Genomic DNA, 21,641 nt, shown 5'->3' with positions numbered 1-21,641 from the left:
ACCAGACCTGCTGAACAATCTCTCCATCTTCTACGTTAAACTTGACAATGTTCACATGGCTGAAGGGAACAACTCCGAGGGCCCACACTACCCCAGAGCCGTAGGAATACACCATCTGGTAATGGATGCTGTCACTGGGAGAGGGAAGGAAAAGCAGGGAGAAACAGCTTTAGACACAGGACAGGGGTATCCTCAGGGGTCTTCCAAAACCAGGCCACCAGGATGTCACAAACTAGCAGTCCCAAATAGGTTTTGTTTGGCTCACAGCTTTTTTTTTTTAATTTGAATTCATTGTCAACATTTAGACCTGAGATTTAACATGTAAGAACAAGATTTCTAATTTTTTCTTAAAAAGTGAGACATAGCAACACTACGTTCCTACAGGGCACCAATCAGCTGAGTAAGGCTGCCCCCTCGAGGTAGGCCAGGCACACTGCAGCTCCCCATAATCCCCACAGGGCCTGCTTTGCTCATGATTGCTATACACCTGGCCCCATGGTAAATTTTTTTTTTTTTGGCTGCATTGGGTCTTCGTTGCTGCGCTAGGCTTTCTCTAGCTGCGGTGAGCGGGGGTTACTCTTTGTTGTGGTACACAGGCTTCTCATTGTGGTGGCTTCTCTTGCAGAGCACGGGCTCTAGGTGCGTGGGCTTCAGTAGTTGTGGCTCATGGGCTCTAGAGCACAGGCTCAGCAGTTGTGGCGCACGGGCTTAGTTGCTCCGCGGCATGTGGGATCTTCCCGAAGCAGGGCACAAACCCGTGTCCTCTGCATTGGCAGGCACATTCTTAACCAATGTGCCACCAGGGAAGTCCCCCCCATAGGAATTTGAGTTTGGGGTCCCTGCCAAAGTGAGTGAGCGAATGAGCCACTCCCCTTGCTTGACTGGCTCTCATGCCCAGATGGAGAGTTTTCTCCTCACTGCAAAGGAAACTTCAGAGGCAGCCACAGCCTTGGAATTCAGGCCTAGAGCTAGTGAGCCCAACACACTACACAGGATGCCAACTTAAGGTAAGCCTGAGTCAAAGCAGACGCTTCAACCCCCAAGGAGAAAGGCGGGCTTGTAGAGAGCAGGAGGTAGCCGTCACCTGGGGGGAAGGCAGCCTTACCTTTCCGGGAGATGTTCCACCCACTTTAGGTGCCCACTGGAGAGGTGATGGAGGGCGAGAGTGGTCTTCTTCAGGACCGCAATGTACCTCACTGACTCCTGCAGGCCTACCAGCCCAAGCGCCTGGAAACTGAGCACAGGGACGGGGTGAGTGCTGCCCAGAGCCTCCTGGGCCTCAGGCTGGACAATCTAGAACACAACCACCATAGCTCGGTAGGTAATGAAACAGGTTTTGGGGTCAAATGCATCTGGATCCTAATCTTGGCTCTGCTTTCCACTAGCTGACTTGAGAGACTGTACTTTCAGCCACTTGGCTGTACTGTTTCCCTGAAACCCCTGTGAATCTCCTAAGGGTTGTTCCCTTCTTCCCCTGGGACCTCACAGCAACCAGGCCTACCCTCTCCCGCGGCAGCCATCAGACAGTTCTGTCATTAGTGGGCTGCACGCCCGCCTCACCCAACTGATGATGAGTTCCTTGATGATGGAAACTATCTCACATTCACAAGTGGGTTCCCACTGCCTGGGGGCTCCCCAAGTACTTACCAAATGAATTACTACCAAAAGATGTATAAGCTAATGCAAGTAAACCCTATAATTTAAACAACTTTAGCAAAGATGTAACAGTGGCTCCAACTGTTCTTCAACATAAAATTAAAACACTAGGTGTGTTATATCACATCCTTATATCTAGAACATTGTAAAGCTCTTGTGTCATGGTAAGATTAGGAAAAGCAGTCAACACAAGAATGAACACTGCACAGAGCACAGAGCTGTGCATCTGACAGGTGCTCAATAAATGCTGGCTGAGTAAACACATGTGTACCATAACCTCAAGAACATCAAAAACTGGGTGTTTGATGCTCTCTGGCTCTTCAGTGGTTTTTTTCCCCTGGGAAAAAAGCCAGAAGGCCCAGAGTTGCCATCTATGCAGATCTGTGTTCCAGCAAAGCCTTTAACCAAACCAAGATGAAATTCAGTTTCTTCCCCTCTACCTGCCACTGTCTAAGGTAATCTCCCAGTTCAGGCCCCCGATGTTAGTCTCCCAGGAGCGCATGATCCGGCCTCCATTGGACACAGTGATTGCATCTGGAAGAGAAAAAACCACGTGAGATCACCTCCCAAATTGATGCTCTGTCTGTAGCCTCCTAGGGTCTGTGAGCAGTGGCCTCACCTCTAATGCATAAGTGCAAACAGAAACTATGCCTGTCCTTTCCTGTTGGGAACACCCCTACTCCATTCGCTACCAGACCCTGAACAAAGGAAGGAACCAAGCAAAGAGGAGAGGGAGCCAGTGCCATCATAGGGACAAAGCAGGACTCTACCTACCCTGTCCACAGAGCAGCATGGCATCCACTGCCCCTTCCGCTGTGCCCTTGTCAACATGGCGCCACACTGAGAGACAGGAGAGTCGACGTTACTATGAACCACAGCAAGGCATCCAAGAAGCGAGGCAAGAGAGGACCGAAGAGACCTTCGTTTGCACAGGAGTGCCCAATTTTACTTCAGGGGAGGGAAGGATTACAGCTAACTGGCAATGATCCACTCCCACTCACTGGTTAATGAGGGGAGCGACTATTGTCCCAATCTGAGGTCTCTGCACTTCCCATCCCCACCAGCACCCCATCAAATATATAAACGGACAATGACAAAATTCACAAAATCCATACGGCTCACAAGAAAAGTAGTGACTGTAAATTACATTTCCATGATTTTAATGCCAACAAATATCCATAAAAGCAATATAAGTAATTGGGGGGGAGGGGCACATCCAAAACTTTAGTGCGAAATAGAATAATGTGTTTTTTGCAGCAATATCTTATTTAAGAACAGTCAGGACTTGGGCTGAGGAAATAAACTCAAAGGCCAGTAGTAGGAATACGTTAAATATTCAAAGCTGACAAGACCCAAAAAACAAAAAGAACAAAATAAACTGATCAGGATCCAATAAGAGATGCAACCTTTGGCCAACTTGTCCCCAAGTGGGGAATCAGCCACGTGGCCTTCACAAGCCACAGGGCATCCTGGATCCACTACAGGCAGCCATGCCATCCCCGGCTACCCCTCCACACAGTTCACTCACAGATCTCCCCAGTTCGAGAATTCAATGCTGCAATCACATTCTTCTCTGTGGCCACAACCAACTTCTTGGATCCAGGGGAAAATTCCAAGGAGGCAAACTTGAGTTTCCCGACATACTGCTGTCTCCTAAAGGAAAGAGTACAGGGAAATGCAAGGGGCCAAAACCATCACTGCACAAAACGCTCTGGAAAAAGACAACTGCACAAATACATGAGGGTATCACCATCATAACTATCTCAGGTTGCATGAGAAATGTTTGTTAACGAAGAGATCTGACCAAAAGCAAGATTTCCAGGCAATGGGAAGAAGCAGAGAGGATGCACCCTAATCGATGAGAAATACAACAGTCTTCCTTCTAAATGCAAGCACTTGTTTATCTCAAGGTAAGGAACACCCAAAAGAGCACCTGGCCTAAATCCCACTAGAACAAAATTACAGTCCTCTCTGTACTCATTAATAGCGAGACTAGACACTCACATTACACATGAGAGAAGACCATACAATCCAATTTTTCCTTCTATTTTCATTGACCTTTGGAGAAAAATTATGCAAATATTCTTACAAAACTCGATAGATCAGGGTCAGGCCTTTGTTCTCTGCAGCCTGTTCTAGCCCACGCTATGTTCAGGATCCATCTGACTCATTACTCATACTTTCCTTGGAATATACCCCATCACTTGCAACACTCTTATCTAAGCATAAAGTTAAAGTACTTAGCTTCCTGAGGCATACTACCAAGTACAGAGGAGGTGTGTTGCATATTGCTGTTCATGAATTACAACCTCTAGCAAATTAAACACCTGACATTTACACTGAATTTCCCTTGTTATGTTGTGTGGTCTAATTTTTTTTAAAAAAAGAAGAAACTACACTAGTATAGAGAGACAGGTTTATATGACATTTGACAGTTTCTATCTGTATTTCCACATACTTTAATCTCACCGTGGTCACTAAACACTTTATGAAGAACATAGGACAAATATTATCCCTCTCATTTTACAGGTGAGTAAACCGAAGTCCGTTGAGGTCAACAAACTACTATCAGAACTAGAATGCAAAATTAAGAACTTCTTAGTCTAAATCCCATGGTTTTTTTAAAAATGCTGTTATCTTTTATCTGGACTATAAAAGTAATGCCTGCTTCTTGTAGAAAACATAAAGGTATAAAAAAGAAAACAAAAAATGCCTAAAATACCACCATCCATGAACTTTTTTTCTTCAACCATAAACTTTTCAACATTTTGGTGTATTTCCTTCTGTTTACTTGTCAATTTATAAATTGCATATACCTAGGATTCTGCTAAATCGGAATCACATGCTGTACATACGTAATATATACAGTTAACCCTTGTATAACACAGGTTTGAACTGTGCAAGTCCACTTATACGCTGGTTGTTTTCTACAGTAAATACTACAGAACTACACGGTCTGCAGTTGGTTGAATCTGCGGATGTGGAACTGCAGATACAGAGGGCTTACCATAGGTTATGCTCAATTTTTGACCACAGGGAAGGTCAGCACCCTCAGCCCCTGTGTTGTTCAAGAGTCAGCTGTACATATTATATTGTGAGCATCTGCCCACATCATTAAAAATGTGACTCATGTTGCATTTGTCACACTGTCTTATATCACATAACTTATATATCTGCCCCCCTAGACTGAGCTCCTTTCCATCTCTGTGTCCACAGCACCTAGAATGATTGTTGACCCACAACAGGCACTCAACAAACATGCGAATTAATTTGTCTGATACAGAAAAGACTTCACAGAGGAGCTGGGCTCTGAAAGATAAAGTGTTCCCTCAATAGTAATTATTGGTAACAAACTGATTGTACTCAGTGAGCCAGGCACTGTGTTGAGTAATTTAAAAGAATTGTCTTATTTATCCTTACAACTACTGAAAGAGGTAATGGACTACTAGTAAACCCATTTTACAGATAAAAAAACGAAGGCACAGAGTGGTTAAGTCATTTTCCCAAGACCGCACAATGCTTAAGTGGCAAATTGACATTCAAGCAAAAGTGAGCCAACTCCCTGGCCTTAAGGAAGGGGTGGGTGAGTGAATGAATGAGTCAATGAATGAGTGAATGAGCGACTGAATGTGTGAATGAGTGCCTGAATGAGAGACTGAATGAAGAGTAAGTGAATGAATGAATGAAAGTGAGTGAATGAAAGAAGAGTGAGTGAGTGAGCCAGTGAGTGAGGGAACCTCAAGGCTGATGTGAGTCTTGGGTGGTCCTGTTCTGAGCCCATGGCAGGGTTGGGCTAGAGGGGTGGGGAAAGACGGCGTTCACTGAGGGCTGTCGACGTCTGACACCCAGTAGATAAGAAACCTGACAGTCACCGAAATGGGGCCTGATGGAGGAGGAGAAGGGAGACCTCTGACCAGAACCTCAGCCATGCCCGGATGGCAGAGCCCGCTTCACGGGCTTGCGACCTGTACAGCCGCACAGGGACTGGCTCAGAAGGGCCTCCAACTCTCGGTTTAATGCTCTGCCGTCGCCACCTTAAAACTTAATTTTTGAACAAGGGGTCTCACATTTCATTTTCCCCTGGGCCCCGTACGTTTTGCAGCCGGCGGTGCTGCACGGTAACCACTCCCCATCCTTTTAGACAGAAGACAAGTACTGGGAAAATATTTCCCGAATAGGTCCCCCACGTACGCACCAATCAAACTTGCCCACTTGGTCTTCGTAGACCGCGGCCGCAGGGATGAGCAGGGCAGCCCAGAGCCAGAATCCGGAAGCCACCGCTGCCGCCGCCGCCATGATGGCAGCCCGGGCTCGGCCCGCCGCCGGCCCGGCATGCACCGCGCCGCAGGCTCCGCCTCCGCAGAACCATAGAGTTGGGAACCCGCACGCGGAGCTCTCGGTGGGGTGCCCAGGACTCTGGGATCCCCCGCCCGCGCAGGAAGTCGCTCTGGAGACTCGAGGGAGAGCGCAGGCGGTGTCCGGTCAGGGAGAGGCGGGCCTCAGTGCACATTGGGTCGGGCACGCGCAAGGGCAGCCCCCGAGGGCCCTCCCAGAGGCCCCAGCGCCGCCGAGGTCCTAATAGGCAGCACCGTCTTCTGCCGCACGTGGTTGCAGCGAGATGCCCAAATCCAAGCGCGACAAGAAAGGTGGGCAAAGGGGGTCTTTGGACCCGGTGAGGAATTCGCGGGCTGGCTGTCACTTGCGGTAGGGGCTTCGCGGGGGAAGCACGGGGGTGGGGGCTGGAGCCGGGTCGGGTCAGGGAGCGGAGACTGCTTTGCCAGGCCTCCAGAGTTTGTCCAAGGCCGGCTGGTCGGGGAACAGCCTCTGAACACCCAGGCCGCGCCCGATCTCGCCTTGGCCCACCTTTTCCTACCTCAGCCCATCTGTCTTAGCTCTCCGCGCTCCCCCCACCCTACCGCCTTTCCCTCAACCCAGGTTTATCCCTAAGTATGGTCTTGTGTACTTGAAGTTGCTTCTGTCTGGCATGCTTGTGCTCCGGCCTTTGTATGGCTGGCTCTTTCTCAGTTGGCAGTTCGTAGGATACCTCCTAAGAGAGTATTCCTGAGTACCTCTACTGTGGTGAGTCTCTCTCACTCCGGCTCTCTAGCGCATTCACTCAACAAATTAGAGAGGGGCCTGGCACTCTCTAGGCGTCGAAGGATACAGCAGTTACAACAAGGAAGGCCTAGATCCCTCATCAAGCTTAATATTTTAGTTATGGGGAGTATATCCTCCCAAGGTACCGAAAATCGAATTAGTAAATTCAGATAGTGGTAAGTCCCGTGGAGTAAGAGAGAAAGAGAAGTTGATGTTCTTTTGTGCAGTGTGGCCAGAGAAGGTCTCTGTTGAGATGACAAATGAGCAGGAACTTGAAGAAAGCAAATAAGCAACCCATGGAGTTACCTGGAAGGGTGGTGGTCCCAGGAGAGGGAACAGGAAGGGCAAAGGCCCTGAAGCGGGAGCATGTTTGACATGTTCTGGGGCAAGACGCCAGCGTGGCCAGGGCAGAGTGCGCAAAAAGGAGGGAGAGGGAATTGGGCAGAGTGTGCGGGACTTGAAAGACCTTTGCAAGGAACTGGCTTTCACACGCAGGTGAAACGGGAGGAGAGAGCTCGAGCAGAGGAATGATGGGGTTCAACTTTACTTTTAAAAAGATCACCCTAGTTGCTTTGTTGAGAATAGACAGGGAAGGTGGGGGCAGTGTGCAGGGGTGGAAGCAGTGAGACTAGCAGTAATCCAAGAGAGCGTGGTGCTGGCTAGGTCCACAGTTGTAGCAGTGGAAATGTTGGAAAATGGACAGCTGTATTTTGTTTGCCCTCCTGTGCTGCACTCGCCCCTGAATGGCGTGATTAGCTTTCTAGATGTGTGCTTCGTGAAGCGGGACTGACTGAGTGCCAGGCAGGATGAATAAGAAGCGGCCTCCTCCTAGGACCCAGGGCTTTGCATTTGATGCTCTGTTAAGCGTTTGTGGAATGATTGGGTTCTGTGGAGGGAGCCCTGGTCAGATCTGGCAAATGTCAAACCCTTCTGGTTAAGGGGCAAATTGGGCCCCAGCTGTTGTTGGAGAAGAGGTGCTTGTCCTTCCCCAAAGACACGTTGCTGCATCCATGGGTCCAAACTGCAAGACAGGGCGTAGCAGAGGAGATACAGTCCCCAGCCCAGAGCAGCCACAGATGGTCTCTGTGTACCACAGCAGCACAGGGACGCGCCTCAGCCAGCAGCTAGCTCAGCCACTGGCAGGGCCCCCAGAGCCTCCACACCTCAGTAGGGAGTTTTCGCTTCACCTCAGGGGAGCTAAGGAATACCTAGTTTGCCTGAGTAACAGGAAAGATGGGAAGGGACCTTAAGGCTCGGGAGCAGTAGCGAGCAGGCACTCTGGGGACCCTGGGAGTAGCCTTGCATGCCAGAAGTGGTGTCCACAAAAGCCTTGCTACCTTTTCTCAGATTGGCTTGGTCCAGCTGGGCTACCAAAGCGGGGAAGAAAGAGTCTCCGGGACATCCAGATTTGTCTCTCATCATCTCTCCCTTTTCTTCTTTGTATTAGTCTCCCTCACCAAAACCGCCAAGAAAGGCTTAGAACTGAAACAGAACTTGATAGAAGAGGTAAGAGCGTGTTCTTTTTATTTTTCCAGACCTTGGGGGGGGGGGGGAAAGGTGCTGATCCAGCCCTTTTTCCTCCAGTAGCAGCACCAATAAAAACTCCCATAGTGATTGAGCCCTTACTCTGCCCTGCACAGCGCTGTTACATGTGAAGCACCCCTGTGAGGTAGATGCAAGGGGATTTTATCGCTGTTTTGCAGTCTGGTAACTGAAGCTTGCAGAGATTTGTTAGTCTGCCCGATGTAAAAAAAGCCAGGGAGTTACCAGGTGTGGGTAAAAGCACCAAGCCACTGTCTGCACTGCATCAGGCTGCAGGCTGAGTGACAGTGGAGTTTCCTCCAGCACGAAGATGCCATTTTCCTTGAGAGCACTTCATCGTGGCTGCAGCCAACAACGTGGGCGCCGCAGGGCTGATGAGCCGCCTCCTCTTATGACTAAATGACGAGACTTTACATGTTTCCATATAGCAGGAGACTTCCTAGTGTAGCTAGGTTTTTAGATCGTCAGCAATTACTGGACAAAGCAAAGAGAAGTGGTCTGTTGCAGTGGTGGCCACCGTAAGTCGGAAACCTGGGGAGCCGGTGGGCTCTTGGCCCGTGGCTCAGCTTCCCCCGCACTTTGCCATCAGGCCTGCTTTGCGTCAGGGCAGCCCCTGTACTTAGTATCCTGGCTTCAGTAGCCGAGGCAAGGAGGAAACCAGGTTAGAGGCTCTAAACATCCACAGTTGTAAGAGACCTGGAGCAGTCTCTTTCCCACCTGAGGCCAGAGTACTGCCCAACCCCAGCTGCCCCTTGGACTCCAGAGCCCCATGAATTGTCCTGCAGCTTCGGAAGTGTGTGGACACATATAAGTACCTCTTCGTCTTCTCCGTGGCCAACATGAGGAACAGCAAGCTGAAGGACATCCGCAGTGCCTGGAAGCACAGCCGGTGAGCGGGCAGTGGGAGAAGGGCCTGAGTGCGGAGGGGCCAGGCTGCTTGCAAAGCACAGGGGCAGTTAGTGACCTCAGTCACAGGTGGCACCTTAATAAGGACAAAGTGCTACGCCCCCATCCCCGCTGAAGGGCGCTTTTTAACTGTTAAAGTTTGTCTCGCCTTGGGGGGGTGGGGGGCGGGTTGAGCAGTGACCTCTCCAGGAGAAGGGGCTCCCTGAACCCTGGGGTCTGGTCCCTTAAGGAACATCCCCCCCGTTCTGGTTCAGACCATTAAACAGGCCCCTTCCACATATCCAGACGCACTCACAGTGGGCTGAGACAGAATTTGAGTTTCAGGGTCTGTGCAGGAAAATAATGAGAGGGACCCTGGGCTGGCGACAAAGTGAGCAGGGCTGCGTGGAAGAGTGGAGCCTCTGGCCACACCTTCTGCTACAGAACAGCCTGGGCCTTGGCTTGGGCTCCGGGGACTGAAGCTCGTTTGCACTGAAGTGAGGGCAGGGCAGGGCGCTTCCTTCACAGACCCCTCTTTTTCTCTGTAGGATGTTCTTTGGCAAAAACAAAGTGATGATGGTGGCCCTGGGTCGAAGCCCGTCTGACGAGTACAAAGACAATCTGCATCAGGTGAGTCTCTGGCCCTCACAGGGAGGGGCCGAGGCCAGGCTGCCTTCTCCGCTGCTGTCACATGATGCACACTGCAGCCTTCTGGCGGCCCGGCGTCGGCTTAAAGCTCAGTTCTCCTTTAACCTCCAGACCCAGAGAGTAGTGCTGCCCCCTTCCAGCTGTGACCAAAAATGTCTCCAGGTGTTGCCAGATGAGGGGGCGGGGCCGGCAAAATGGTCCCCGGTTGAGAACTGCTGCTCTAATGTGACCGACCCCGCCCCACTTTGGTTCTGTAGGTCAGCAAGAAGTTGAGGGGTGAAGTTGGTCTCCTTTTCACCAATCGCACTAAGGAGGAAGTGAATGAGTAAGTGCCCTGGAGGAGTGGTGGGAAGGGAAAGGTTGGCGAGGTCTCCGGGGAGGGAATAGCCCAGGACTTTGTACAGTAGAGGCACCGAGTAAAACCTGGTTCCTGGTTCCTGGAATCCCGTTACGGAGTCTCTGTTCTCCCGGGCTCGGAGCTCCAGGCTGAGCCAAGGAGGAAGGGCAGTGAGGCGAGGCCCAGGCGGAAACCTGCCCTCCTGCCACTTCTCTTTCCTCTCAGGTGGTTCACGAAATACACGGAGATGGACTACGCCCGAGCTGGGAACAAAGCCACTTTCACCGTGAGCCTGGACCCGGGGCCCCTGGAGCAGTTCCCGCACTCCATGGAGCCACAGCTGAGGCAGCTGGGCCTGCCCACGGCCCTCAAGAAAGGTACAGGGGCGTCCCCAGAGCTGAAAGGTCACAGCCGAGCGGCCGAGAGTGCAGGTTTCCAAGCCAGACAACTACCCCCTCACCCCCAATTTCTACTGGCCTCCGTTTTCTCATGTGAAAATGGGACTAACAGCGCCCGCCTGACAGCTGGGGTGAATGTGGACAGTAAGTTACAGCTAGAATACAGCAGTTACGGGGCAAGGAAGGAAGGAGGAGTCACTGCCCCCCAAAAACCCTCCTGGGCTGCTGAACGCTCACTGATGAACCCCTGCCCCGACGCTGCTGGAAGCCTGGGGGCGGGGGTCCGGCCCAGTTCCTCTGGCCCTGCACAGGCCTCTGTGCCAGAGTAACTGCCTGGGGGCCCCCTTCTCTGTAGGTGTGGTGACCCTGCTGTCTGACTACGAGGTGTGCAAGGAGGGCGATGTGCTGACCCCGGAGCAGGCCCGCGTCCTGGTGAGTTCCCTCCGCCCCGGGCGTCCGCTGCTGCGGCGGGAGGGGCCGCAGACTCCTCTGACCCCACTCGCTCCTCCTCACCTTTGGGTCCCTTTGCCTCTGGCAGAAGCTTTTCAGGTATGAAATGGCCGAATTCAAGGTGACCATCAAGTACGTGTGGGACGCGCAGTCTGGAAGGTTCCAGCAGATGGGAGATGACTTGCCAGAGAGTGCGCCCGAGTCGGAAGTAGAATCAGAGGAAGACGACGACAGCTGACGTGCACTCAGGACGGGACCTCCGGGCCTGCTCCAGATCTTGTCTGGACTGGCCGGCGTGGGACTGCCGCAGCCCTCTCGGGGGAGCAGCCGTGTATTTTGCTGTGGATGCACACAAGGGCGGGTGACAGGGACAGGCTATTCTATAAATAATGAAACTTTGTCAGCAGGGTGTCTCCTGCAAAAGGGACTTTTCTAGGAAAAAACCCTTGGGTTTGGGCTTTGGTTTGGACCCCCAGGATTCTTAGTTCACCTCGAGCCAGTTTCCAGCACTGGCTCCTGTGTGACCACTGGCCAGGCGGCCCCGGGAGCACAAGAGGAACCGCCTTCTCCTTTCCTCTGGCCCTCGGCGCCCCTGGCTTGAAACTGGGATTTGTTTGAGGAAAACAGGCACCCTGCCTGCCGCCCTCCTACTCCTACTCTCTATTCTCTTTCCCACCCCCAACCCCCAAAACCAGGGCCAAGAAACTTGTGGATGACCAGGAGACAGGAGAGGTGTTGGCTAAAGCAAAAATAAAGTCACTGCTGAAACTGAATGAATGTAAAAAACATTCCACTGCATCCTGGGAGGTTTTAGTCTTCTGGGTGGTGGCTCCAGGTGGTAGGTTTTTGCCCAGATTGTTCTGTCTTTAAGTATTTAATGAGGTCATTCTGAATGAGAGAAAATCTACCTCAGGGTGTATGGCCCTCTTTTTCTCTGTCACGTGTAGAAGCGTGAGGGCCACCTGCAGCCCCGATGTTGAGAGGTCACACTGGGTTCAGGGCAGGAGGCTGGGAGACCCTCCCACCGCCTCTGCCCTTTGAAGACTAATCCCTACTCCTGCCCTCTTCTCACCAAGCCTGTGGGAGAACGAGAAACAGCCTGCAGGCTGCAGAGGAAACAGATTCACCAGATTCACTGTGGCCCTGGGCTCCAGCCAGGTTAGTGCCTCTTTACGCAGACAGGAAACGCCTGAGTAGATGCAGCCCTGGGCTTTTTCCATGATGAAGCCAACTGGGAGTATTAACGAGAACATAGGAGACAAACAAGTTTGTGGACTGGGACTGTGAGGAAAGAACTAGCTACATAAAGCAGCTTAAAGTCAGAACTGACTGTTTGAGAGAATAAAAGAGGTGATAGATGGAGTGTGTCCTCTGCCACCCCAAGTCAGGACTAGGCCTGGTGGAGGTAGCTGGGACATTCATGGGCAGACAGGTGCCAGGCCTGATCAAAGGCCTGCGTGACGGCCGGCTCCAGGGGCTCTCCCTCAGCGGCCACCAAGTTCTGTTCTAGCTGCTCCAAGCTGGACATGCCCAGGATGACTGCGTCCCCCTGAGACGGCCAGACGTCAACACACTAGCGCGCCACAGTGACTCCAGTCACACAGGCCCCCTCCCACCCTGCCCCTGCCAAGATCTGCAATCCGAAGTCTATATTATTCTGCACAGAACTTACATTGCCTTCAAACAGCTCTACAGCCCTGCTTCCCTAGACGCATGCAGGCAGACCTGAGGTCCCCTCTGCTGCTCGGCAGCTTGGAGGGCTTGGGTTAGTCATGTGACCTCCCTAAGCATCAGGCTTCCTTTACTTTGCAGGGTGGTTGTGGGAGGTTTTTTTTTTGGCCGTGCCTTGCAGCATGCTGGATCTTGGTTCCCCAACCAGGAATTGAATCCATGCCCCCTGCAGTGGAAACGCAGAGTCCTAACCACTGGACCGCCAGGGAATTCCCTAAAATTTCATAAAGTACTTAGCTTCAGGCCTAAGCACTTAACAGGGGCTCAAGAAAGAGGCACCATTAGTATGTGGTGCCCAAGTTGGAGGAAGTTGTTGGGAAAGCGGGATGGCAGGGAGAGGGCAGCCCTGCCAGGGACATGGAGTTGGCCTCTGCAGAGCAGGCAGCCAGAGACAGATAAATGCTAATGCTGAAAAAATGTAGGTTTCCGCATCACGCATAGCTTCTGCCCTATCTCATGTACCCACAGTTAGGTGAAGTGGCCTCTGAGTCAGTTTACTCATACGTAAAGTTGGGGTAATTATACTTACTAGGGCCAGTAGTGTTTGTAATGTGACACTTAATAAACTTCTCTAAGAACAGGAATACCACCCAAAAGACCTGGGCCATGGAGACATTTCAGAAAAGGAAAAGGAGTAATCCAGAAATCATTAAATAATCACGCAGCCCTCTCCTTCACTTCCTCCTTCCTACCTGGAGCTGGGAGTGGTGGTACCTCCACCAGAGGGCGGCCGAGGTCACGCTGGGGGCGCTGGTGCCATACGCAGCCTGCAGGCCTTCCCCACCAAGGAAACAGCCCAGAAGCCGGGTGAGTGGAAAGGGTGGCACGCGGGTCAGGACACTGGGATTCCTGCAGGTCCCTGGTCCCCGAGCCACTGACGGACCAACATCTCAAATGGAGGTTTTGTTTCCCTGAGCAGCAGAATGCATGTGGATTTCTGGGCCCCTCACCGGGGTGATTTCAACCCAGTGGTAGGAGCAGCGGGGATACAGTGGGCAAGGATCCTTGCATTGAACATGGTCTCCGGATGCGAACAATACAACTCCCCAGATCGGGACCCAGGAGTGTCCACAGCACCACATCTTTGTGCCCCGGGTCACAGACAGGACAAGTCCTGGCTCCAGTCCCAGCTCTGGCCTTGGCTCAGTCACCTGCCTTCCCTTATCTGCTCAGTGAGGAAACACCCCGAGCCAGCCCCACGCGGTGAGTGCAAAATGTAAAGGAGATAATGGACCTGCAGTGCTCTGTCAGCTAAGAGCAGAGAAGGTGAAAACTATCAACCAAGAGCCTCCAGGGGTGAGACCTAAGCGTTGGTGGTGTGACGAGCTCCTTGAGAGACACTGCTTAGGGCGATGGCTCCTAAACCTGGCCAGACAATCAGAAACCCTGGCAGGGGGCTTCCCTGGTGGCGCAGTGGTTAAGAACCCGCCTGCCAATGCCGGGGACACAGGTTCGATCCCTGGTCCAGGAAGATCCCTCATGCCACAGAGCAACTAAGCCCGTGTACCACACTACTGAGCCTGCACTCTAGAGCCTATGAGCCACAACTACTGAGCCCGTGAGCCACAACTACTGAGCCCGTGCACTTAGAGCCAGTGCTCCGCAACAAGAGAAGCCACCGCAATGAGAAGCCTGTGCACCGTAACAAAGAGTAGCCCCCACTCGCCGCAACTAGAGAAAGCCCACCTTCAGCAACGAAGACCCACCGCAGTCAAAAATTAATTAATTAATTAATTTTTAAAAGTCCTGGGCCATTTCAACAAAACTAGCATTGGAGCCTTGGAGACTCAGCTTCTGTAAATCTTGAAAGATTAGGAACTTTCCAGCAGTCCACAGATAATGTCTAAATTTGATAAATTAAGGAATAGCAGTAAAGTGTATGCATCAGAGATCTCACAGTAAATGCCAGAGGGAAGGAAAGCTGTAGGAGTTAAAAAGCATCACCTTGGAGGAGTGTGACTTGAAAAGGGCTTGCTTCTAGCTGTGGGCCTGTGTTACTTTGATAACTTTTTCAAACTTGCAAAAGTGAAAAAAAGGAAGGGAAGAAGACTAGTCCCAACAGATGTTCAACTATAACTTTAGACATTGGTGACAGTGTTATTGCCAAGAGTTTACAAAACTTAGACTCAGTTGCCCCAGGTGACAGGCCAGCATCAAGCCCCAGGAATCCCAAGTTCCAATCCAAGATTTCTTCTCCCGCTGTGGGCAGGGGGTAGGCTCTTCCCAGGGAAAAGACATAGTCTCACAGACCTGGTGGAAGGTCCAGAGCTCTACGCATTCCCAATCCAGGCCCCCAATCACTCCCCCAGAGACACTAGCAAAATTTTAGGGGTAACTTTCTCAGTAAAGCTGGTGGGGATCCAGGGGCAAAGGTCTGAGCACAGGGGGAGGTCCTGGCCCCCAAGAAAGCAGCCCCAGGGACTCCCCATTGCAGACTAAGGGGACCTATGCCACCTCCCACCCTGACGCAGCCCATGCCCAGCTCACCGATTCCTGTAGATCTCTGCCCAGTTGGTCCCAAAGAAACGGCCCACAGGTTGTTACCCATCCTTGTCCCCATACTTGTACTTGCCGGTCAGCAGGCCCCCTGCGGGAAGGCTGTAATCAGATCCCCTGGCACTGCTCCCAGAGGCTGCTCTGGACTGGAAGTGGGTGTGATGGTGGGGGACCCAGGAGGGATGGAGGACCCAGCCCAGCCTCTTGTCAAACCCCTCCCTGCTTCCCAGGTCTGGAACCAGGCATCCCCAGGGTCAGGAACAGGCAGAAACACGGCCAGGAAGACCCTTCCACCTGGGGTGAGCCTGTCCCCACAGCAGCCCACACCCCATACCAGCCAAAGGGTTTTAGGCGTAGAACCTCAGTCCTGAGGCAGGGGAAGAGCTCTGTCTCCACTTGCTGGGTGATGGCGTTGTACATGCCCTGCAGGCAGAAGGGCGAGCTGGAGAGGGCACGTGGGACCCCAAATTTTCCTGTGGAGAACCTCAGTTCAGACCGTAACAATCAGGCAGATACTTAGTGGCGCTGGTGGAGAGGGCTCATGCCCAAGGAAAATTCATTCCTTCAGCCAACATTTCTGAGCACTACCTATGGCCTGGATACTGGATTTCCAACCACAAGCCAAAGGACAAAGCTGCTGCGCTCAGAGATTTAATAGTGAGGTAGAGTGTTAACAAACATATTCAACAAAAGAGACAATCATAATACACTAGTAAGTTCTGTGACCAGTGCCTGGCAGCAAGTAGGTGCACAAACATTTGCTGAATGAATGAGGAGAAGAAAAGGAGGACCTGAGATCTCAGGCTCCTCTGGGCTATCAGGAAAGGCTTCCAGAGGAAGAGGCATCTAAGTGAGACCTGGGCACTCCTTCCAGGGAGAGCGGGGAGGAGTGTTCCACGCTGACTGCAGAGCCAGAAGCAGGCAGGAAGGGGAACCTGGGCCCGAGAGAGCAGGCTGAGGGTACCCGGGAGCCATCTACAGGCTGTGAGCAGGGGAGGCAGTGGGGTGGCTGCTATGGAGAGGGCACGGGGGTGGGTGGGGGGGAGACTGGGAGGGAGTGGAAGGGGCCACGAGGACCCGGGATCAGCAGGCACCCAGGAGACAGAGGCCTCTGCAGCCCCGGCCTCACCTGGTACACGGTGGGCAGGATCCAGTTGTTGCTCCTGCACAGGGTACAGATCTCGGCCACTTCCCAGGCGGCATAGTTGGAGAGGCCAAGCTCCACAAACTTGCCCTGCGGCAGAGAGGCCAAGGTCAGAACCCACTGCAGCCCAGAACACCAGGAAGGAGAGACTGGCTGGGGACCCTGGGAGTGGGGTCTGTCCCCAGCTCTGCTCTGGGACAGCCCTGGAGCCTCCACTCTCCTGGGCAACGACAGGCCAAGGAGAGGAGCTCGGGGGTGGGGGGGGCAGCCCTCACCTCCTGGTGCAGCTGGTGGCAGGCGCGCAGCGTCTCTTCCACAGGGGTGCCGTGGTCCGGCAGGTGCAGATAAAAGGGGTCCACTCGGGGGCACTGCAGCCCCTTCAGTGACGTCTCCAGCTGGGACCAGAGGCTGTCAGGCTTCAGAGACTTTTCACCCACTGGATTGGCCTTGGTGGTGATTTTCACTTTGGGAGGAGAGAAATGGAAGTCCAAGTCAGTTTACCAAACACTGGAGAGGATCTAGTGTAATGGTTAAGAGACAGACCTGGGTCCACACCCCAGCTCTGCCAATTCGAGTTCTGTGACCCTAACCAAGTTAACCTCTCTGAACCTCAATCCCCTCAACTGTAAATTGAGAGTGATATCTTGTCGGGAAGCCCCAAGGACTGATCAGAACTTTGATAGATTTGCTCATTATGAGCTGCTAATGTTATTACGATGACTATTTACCAGACAACTGGGTGTGCCACGCCTGGCGCTAAGGGCTGGATGAGGAAGGCCAGCCATGGATCCCTGCCATCAAGGACGCACAGTCTAAGGGGCCACTACAGAGTAAGTGAGGCCGGGATAAGTACAAGGTGGGAGAGGAGCCCTGGGAGTTCAGCGAAGGCTTTCTTAGAATCTGAATCTCCAGGGCCAGTCAGAGGCCACCCAGAGGCAAGAACATGGCGTGTGAGGAGCCATGCCTGCGACCCTATGGATCTAGACCACCAGGTCCACGGGGCACACAAGGCAAGAGAAGGGGCCACAGACCAGATGGATACAAAGGGCCCTGAGTGCACCCCTTAGAATCTGACTTCAGGGGGCCACGGGGAGACTCTGAACACTTTTCAGCCAGCGAGCTAAGCTGTCAGCTTTGCAGTTTTGAAAGATGACTGAATGAAGCACACACAAAAACCTCAGGGGCAGGTCTGGAAACAGGGCAAATGGCAAGGAGACTGCGGCAGGAATTCAGGAAAGAGAGCAAGAGGCCTCAACTGGGGCCCCAGGGAAGGAAATGCAAGATGTTTCCATCAGAGAAATAACCCATTGAGAAAAGGCTGGTGTTGTGCCACCTGTGTGAGTCAGGAGTGAGTTAATCAAATACTTTTCTCCCCACCCCCATTAAGAATCCCAGGTGGGGCTTCCCTGGTGGCACAGTGGTTAAGAAGCCACCTGCCAATGCAGGGGACACGGGTTCAAGCCCTGGTCCGGGAAGATTCCACATGCTGTGGAGCAACTAAGCCCGTGTGCCACAACTACTGAGCCTGTGCTCTAGAGCCCGTGAACCACAACTGCTGAGCCCACATGCCACAACTACTGAACCCACGTGCCACAACTACTGAAGCCTATGTGCCTAGAGCCCAAGCTCTGCAACAAGAGAAGCCACTGCAATGAGAAGCCCGCGCACCGCGACGAAGAGTAGCCCCCGCTCGCCGCAACTAGAGAAAGCCCGGGGCTTCCCTGGTGGCGCAGTGGTTCAAGAGTCCGCCTGCCGATGCAGGGGACACGGGTTCGTGCCCCGGTCCGGGAAGATCCCACATGCCGCAGAGCGGCTGGGCCCGTGAGCCATGGCCGCTGAGCCTGCGCGTCCAGAGCCTGTGCTCCACAACGGGAGAGGCCACAACAGTGAGAGGCCCCAACAGTGAGAGGCCCGCGTACCGCAAAAAAAAAACCCCAAAAAACAGAAATAGACTCACAGACCGAAAACAAACTTACGGTTACCAAAGGGGGAAGGGGTTGGGATAAACTAGGAGTTTCAGATTAACATATACACACTAATATATATAAAATAGATAACCAGCAAGGACCTACTGCATAGCACAGGGAACTATACTCAATATTTTCCTATAATGGAATCTGAAAAAGAATATGTATATACATATTTAGTTATACATATATATGTATATGTATAACTAAATCCCTTTGCCGTACACCTGAAACTAACACAACATTGTAAATCAACTAGACTTCAATAAAAGTTTAAATTAAAAAAAAAAAAGAAGACCAGAGTTGTCACAGAGAGGCAGTCAGGTGATCTAGATAGAATATGAGATGCATGCATATTCTCGTTTTGTTTCAGATCTGTGCTGTGAATCATTTCACTCTGAGGACCTCAAAGTAAAAGATGGTACATGGTGCTAATGATAATACTACTACTACTACTAACAGTAACAGCTAACATTGCTGAGCCCTCACTATGTCCCTGTGAGGCACATTATAAACATTTCAGATGGCATCAGACTGATGACAGATGTCCCCCTACCCCCATACACAAACCCTGCACTTAGCTAGGTCTGCCTGTTCCAACACCCTCAGCACTGCCAAATCTCATTGCCTTTGCACACTCACTGCCCACCCCCGCAGCTGGGAATGCCCTTTCTCCTCTTACTGCCCGTGGAAAACTAGCAGTTCTTCAAGGTCTGACGTTCCGTTCTCCAAGTTTTCTTCAGTGTCCCCTCCCAGGAAGTGGTCCCTCTTCTGGGCTCCCCAGCCATCTCTAGACTCTGAGCTCCCTGGAGTGGGTTAGTGTCAATTTCCCTTCTATGCCCTTGGACGGAGGCTGGCACAGAGAGGGCAGTTAGACACCATACCACCTCCACTCTCCCATCCCAGCTACTGCCTATAGCTCCTGCGGCTACCAGGCGCGGCCACCCTGGTGAAGCGGGAGGCACTGACAACTGAACGGCGCACCCCGAGCTCCACGGCGCAGTCTACAGCCCAGAGCAACGAGGAGGCAGATCCCCGCCGGTTCCGAAGCCTGATCTGGGACTGTGCCAGGAAGTGCCAGGGCCATAAGGACAGGATTCCTGCAGGTCAGGACCGCACCGGGCACCTGCGGGGAAGGGGAAGGAGGCAGGGGCTGCACAGCGCCAGACTCCGTTTTCAGTCCCCCCAAGAGGGGCTAGCCAAGTCGTTCCAGGCTAGACCAGGGTTGGGACGTTGCTGAGGGGACGGAAATGGAGAGGAAAAGAGTCAAGACAAAGCACTGTCCGGCTGTCCGGGGCTAGATGTGCACGGGGCCTGAGGAGCGGGATGTTCACAGAGCTGCGGGGTGGCCAGTGGAGGTCGGCGCCCCGGCAGGAGGGCGAAGCTGTCGGTCCTGACCTCGGCCGGTGCATGGCTCGGGGGAGGTAAGGGGGATGGAGTCCGGGTGCCAGGAGTTACCTCTGCAGTCGCCACCGCGCAGCCCGAGCCCCAGGCCTCCCAGGATGCTCTCGGACGTAAGCTAGGGCCGTGTCTATATCGGTGTGGCCGCGCTCCCGGAAGAGGGGCACGGCCGCCCCATCTCCATGGCGCCCAGCACGGTGCCTGGGTGGCCCGGGGGACCAGAGGCTGCCTGCTGGGGCGACAGCAACCAGGACACTGCGGCGGCGGGGGTCCTGCGACAATCCGACGGAGCGCAGCCGAGCGTGACACTAACACCCGCGCGCGGTGGGCCACCGCTTTAAGGAGGGGGTCGGGCCCCGCCCACCGGCGTTGGGGGCGGAGCGAGCGGAGGGGCGGGGCAAGGGAAGTAAGGCGGAAGGCTGCGCCGCGGTCACCCCCGCACGCCCGCGGCTCCCCACTTCCCTCGGCTTGGCTCCTGAGCTCTGCTGGGGTCCACGTGTTCTTCCAGAGGGGACTTTCCTAAGGGCTAAAGGTCCTAAAATGATGTCTTGGCCCAGGGGTGGTGCCCTCAGGGGTGTCCCGCCACCTTGCAGGCCCCAGAGGTCGGCTCTGTGGTTCTCTTGTCGGGACTTGCCAAAGGTTCCAGCCCGCGTCAGTATTAAAGTATTGAAAGAAAAGAACTGTCAGCCTCGAATCCTATACCCAAGCGAAAACACCTTTCAAAAAGGAAAGCAAAGACTTCGTTCAGACAAAGGTTGGGGAGAACTCATAGTAGCCAGCTTTCACTATAGCAGATATTTTTTAAAATTCTTTAGACGGAAGAAAAGTTGGATTTACACACACAAAAAGTGAAGAGTGCTGGAAATGGTAAACGCGAGGATGAATATAAAAGACTTTTTCTCAGATAAGTGAGTTTCAGGTGGAAAGTATTATTATTATTATTTTTTACTGCAAACATCAGTAGTTTATTGTTTGTTTAGTCCAAACACATTCAAAATGGAAACTCAAAGAATACTTTCCACCTGAAACAATTAGGAGACAGATAATACAGATAACTTTTAAATAGATAACTGAGTTTTTATAAAGTTAAATATACAATTACTGTATGACTCAGCAAAAACTACACCCCGTTAATCTTCATGAACCTACATATAAAAACCTTTGACCAAGGGAATACAGTGATATATAAAAAGGATAATACATCACTTCTCAGTGAATTTCATCCCAGGAATACAGTGGGCTTTATATTTGAAAATCAATCAATATAGTTTACTATACTGACCAAAGAATAAAACCCATATCATCATCGCAATTGATGCAAAAAAAGCATTTAACAAAATTCAATACCTATTCATGAAGAAGGAGGGGGGAAAAAAAAGAAAAAAACTAAGAAGAAAAGGGAATTTCCTCAAACTGATAAAGGGCATATACAAAAAACATATAGCTGACATTATATTTAATAGTGAAAAAACTTTCCCCCTAAGATTGGTAACCAGTCAATGATATCTGCTCTTACCCCTTTTATTCAATGTTGTGCTGGAGATACTATTTATGCCAACATATTTCAGTGTGCGTGTGTTATAACAGGCAATTTCGTACATAACTATAATGCCATTGTCACACTAGAAAAAATGAACAATTCTTTTGTGTCACTTAATACCACATCCATGTTCAAATATCCCTGTTTTTATTTTATTTTTTATTTTTTATTTTTTATTTTTTTTGCGGTACGCGGGCCTCTCACTACTGTGGCCTCTCCCGTTGCAGAGCACAGGCTCCGGACGCGCAGGCTCAGCGGCCGTGGCTCACGGGCCCAGGCGCTCCGCGGCATGTGGGATCTTCCCGGACCGGGGCACGAACCCGTGTCCCCTGCATCGGCAGGTGGGCTC

The 21,641-nt window shown here is 52.1% G+C and overlaps 2 protein-coding genes and 1 pseudogene across 2 annotated transcripts in view; 1 reads left to right on the top strand and 2 right to left on the bottom strand.

Moving 5' to 3' along the window:
* EMC1 (ER membrane protein complex subunit 1) overlaps positions 1-5,952 on the bottom strand; it is a 24,040-nt gene extending 18,088 nt beyond the window's left edge. Inside the window, exons 1-6 of the mRNA XM_007459316.1 lie at positions 5,852-5,952; positions 3,185-3,309; positions 2,431-2,496; positions 2,097-2,190; positions 1,106-1,234; positions 8-134 (exon numbers count right to left, since the gene is read on the bottom strand). Coding sequence (XP_007459378.1) covers positions 8-134; positions 1,106-1,234; positions 2,097-2,190; positions 2,431-2,496; positions 3,185-3,309; positions 5,852-5,952 — 642 coding nt within the window. The remainder of the gene's footprint in view (positions 1-7; positions 135-1,105; positions 1,235-2,096; positions 2,191-2,430; positions 2,497-3,184; positions 3,310-5,851) is intronic.
* A 73-nt stretch (positions 5,953-6,025) lies between these two features.
* Positions 6,026-11,251, top strand: MRTO4 (MRT4 homolog, ribosome maturation factor). Its single transcript, XM_007459250.1, has 8 exons — positions 6,026-6,302; positions 8,201-8,259; positions 9,081-9,184; positions 9,729-9,810; positions 10,086-10,153; positions 10,391-10,542; positions 10,919-10,995; positions 11,102-11,251. The coding sequence occupies exons 1-8, from the start codon at positions 6,275-6,277 to the stop codon at positions 11,249-11,251; spliced, it is 720 nt and encodes a 239-aa protein (XP_007459312.1). The 5' UTR covers positions 6,026-6,274.
* Positions 11,252-12,403: 1,152 nt separating this feature from the next.
* Positions 12,404-21,641, bottom strand: part of LOC103073595 (aflatoxin B1 aldehyde reductase member 2-like) — an 11,311-nt pseudogene continuing 2,073 nt past the window's right edge.

This window comes from Lipotes vexillifer, unplaced genomic scaffold (assembly GCF_000442215.2).
Source record: "Lipotes vexillifer unplaced genomic scaffold, Lipotes_vexillifer_v1.1 scaffold496, whole genome shotgun sequence".
In the NCBI taxonomy this organism is placed as follows: Eukaryota; Metazoa; Chordata; class Mammalia; order Artiodactyla; family Lipotidae; genus Lipotes; species Lipotes vexillifer.
This window is presented reverse-complemented; position numbering and strand designations above follow the sequence as displayed.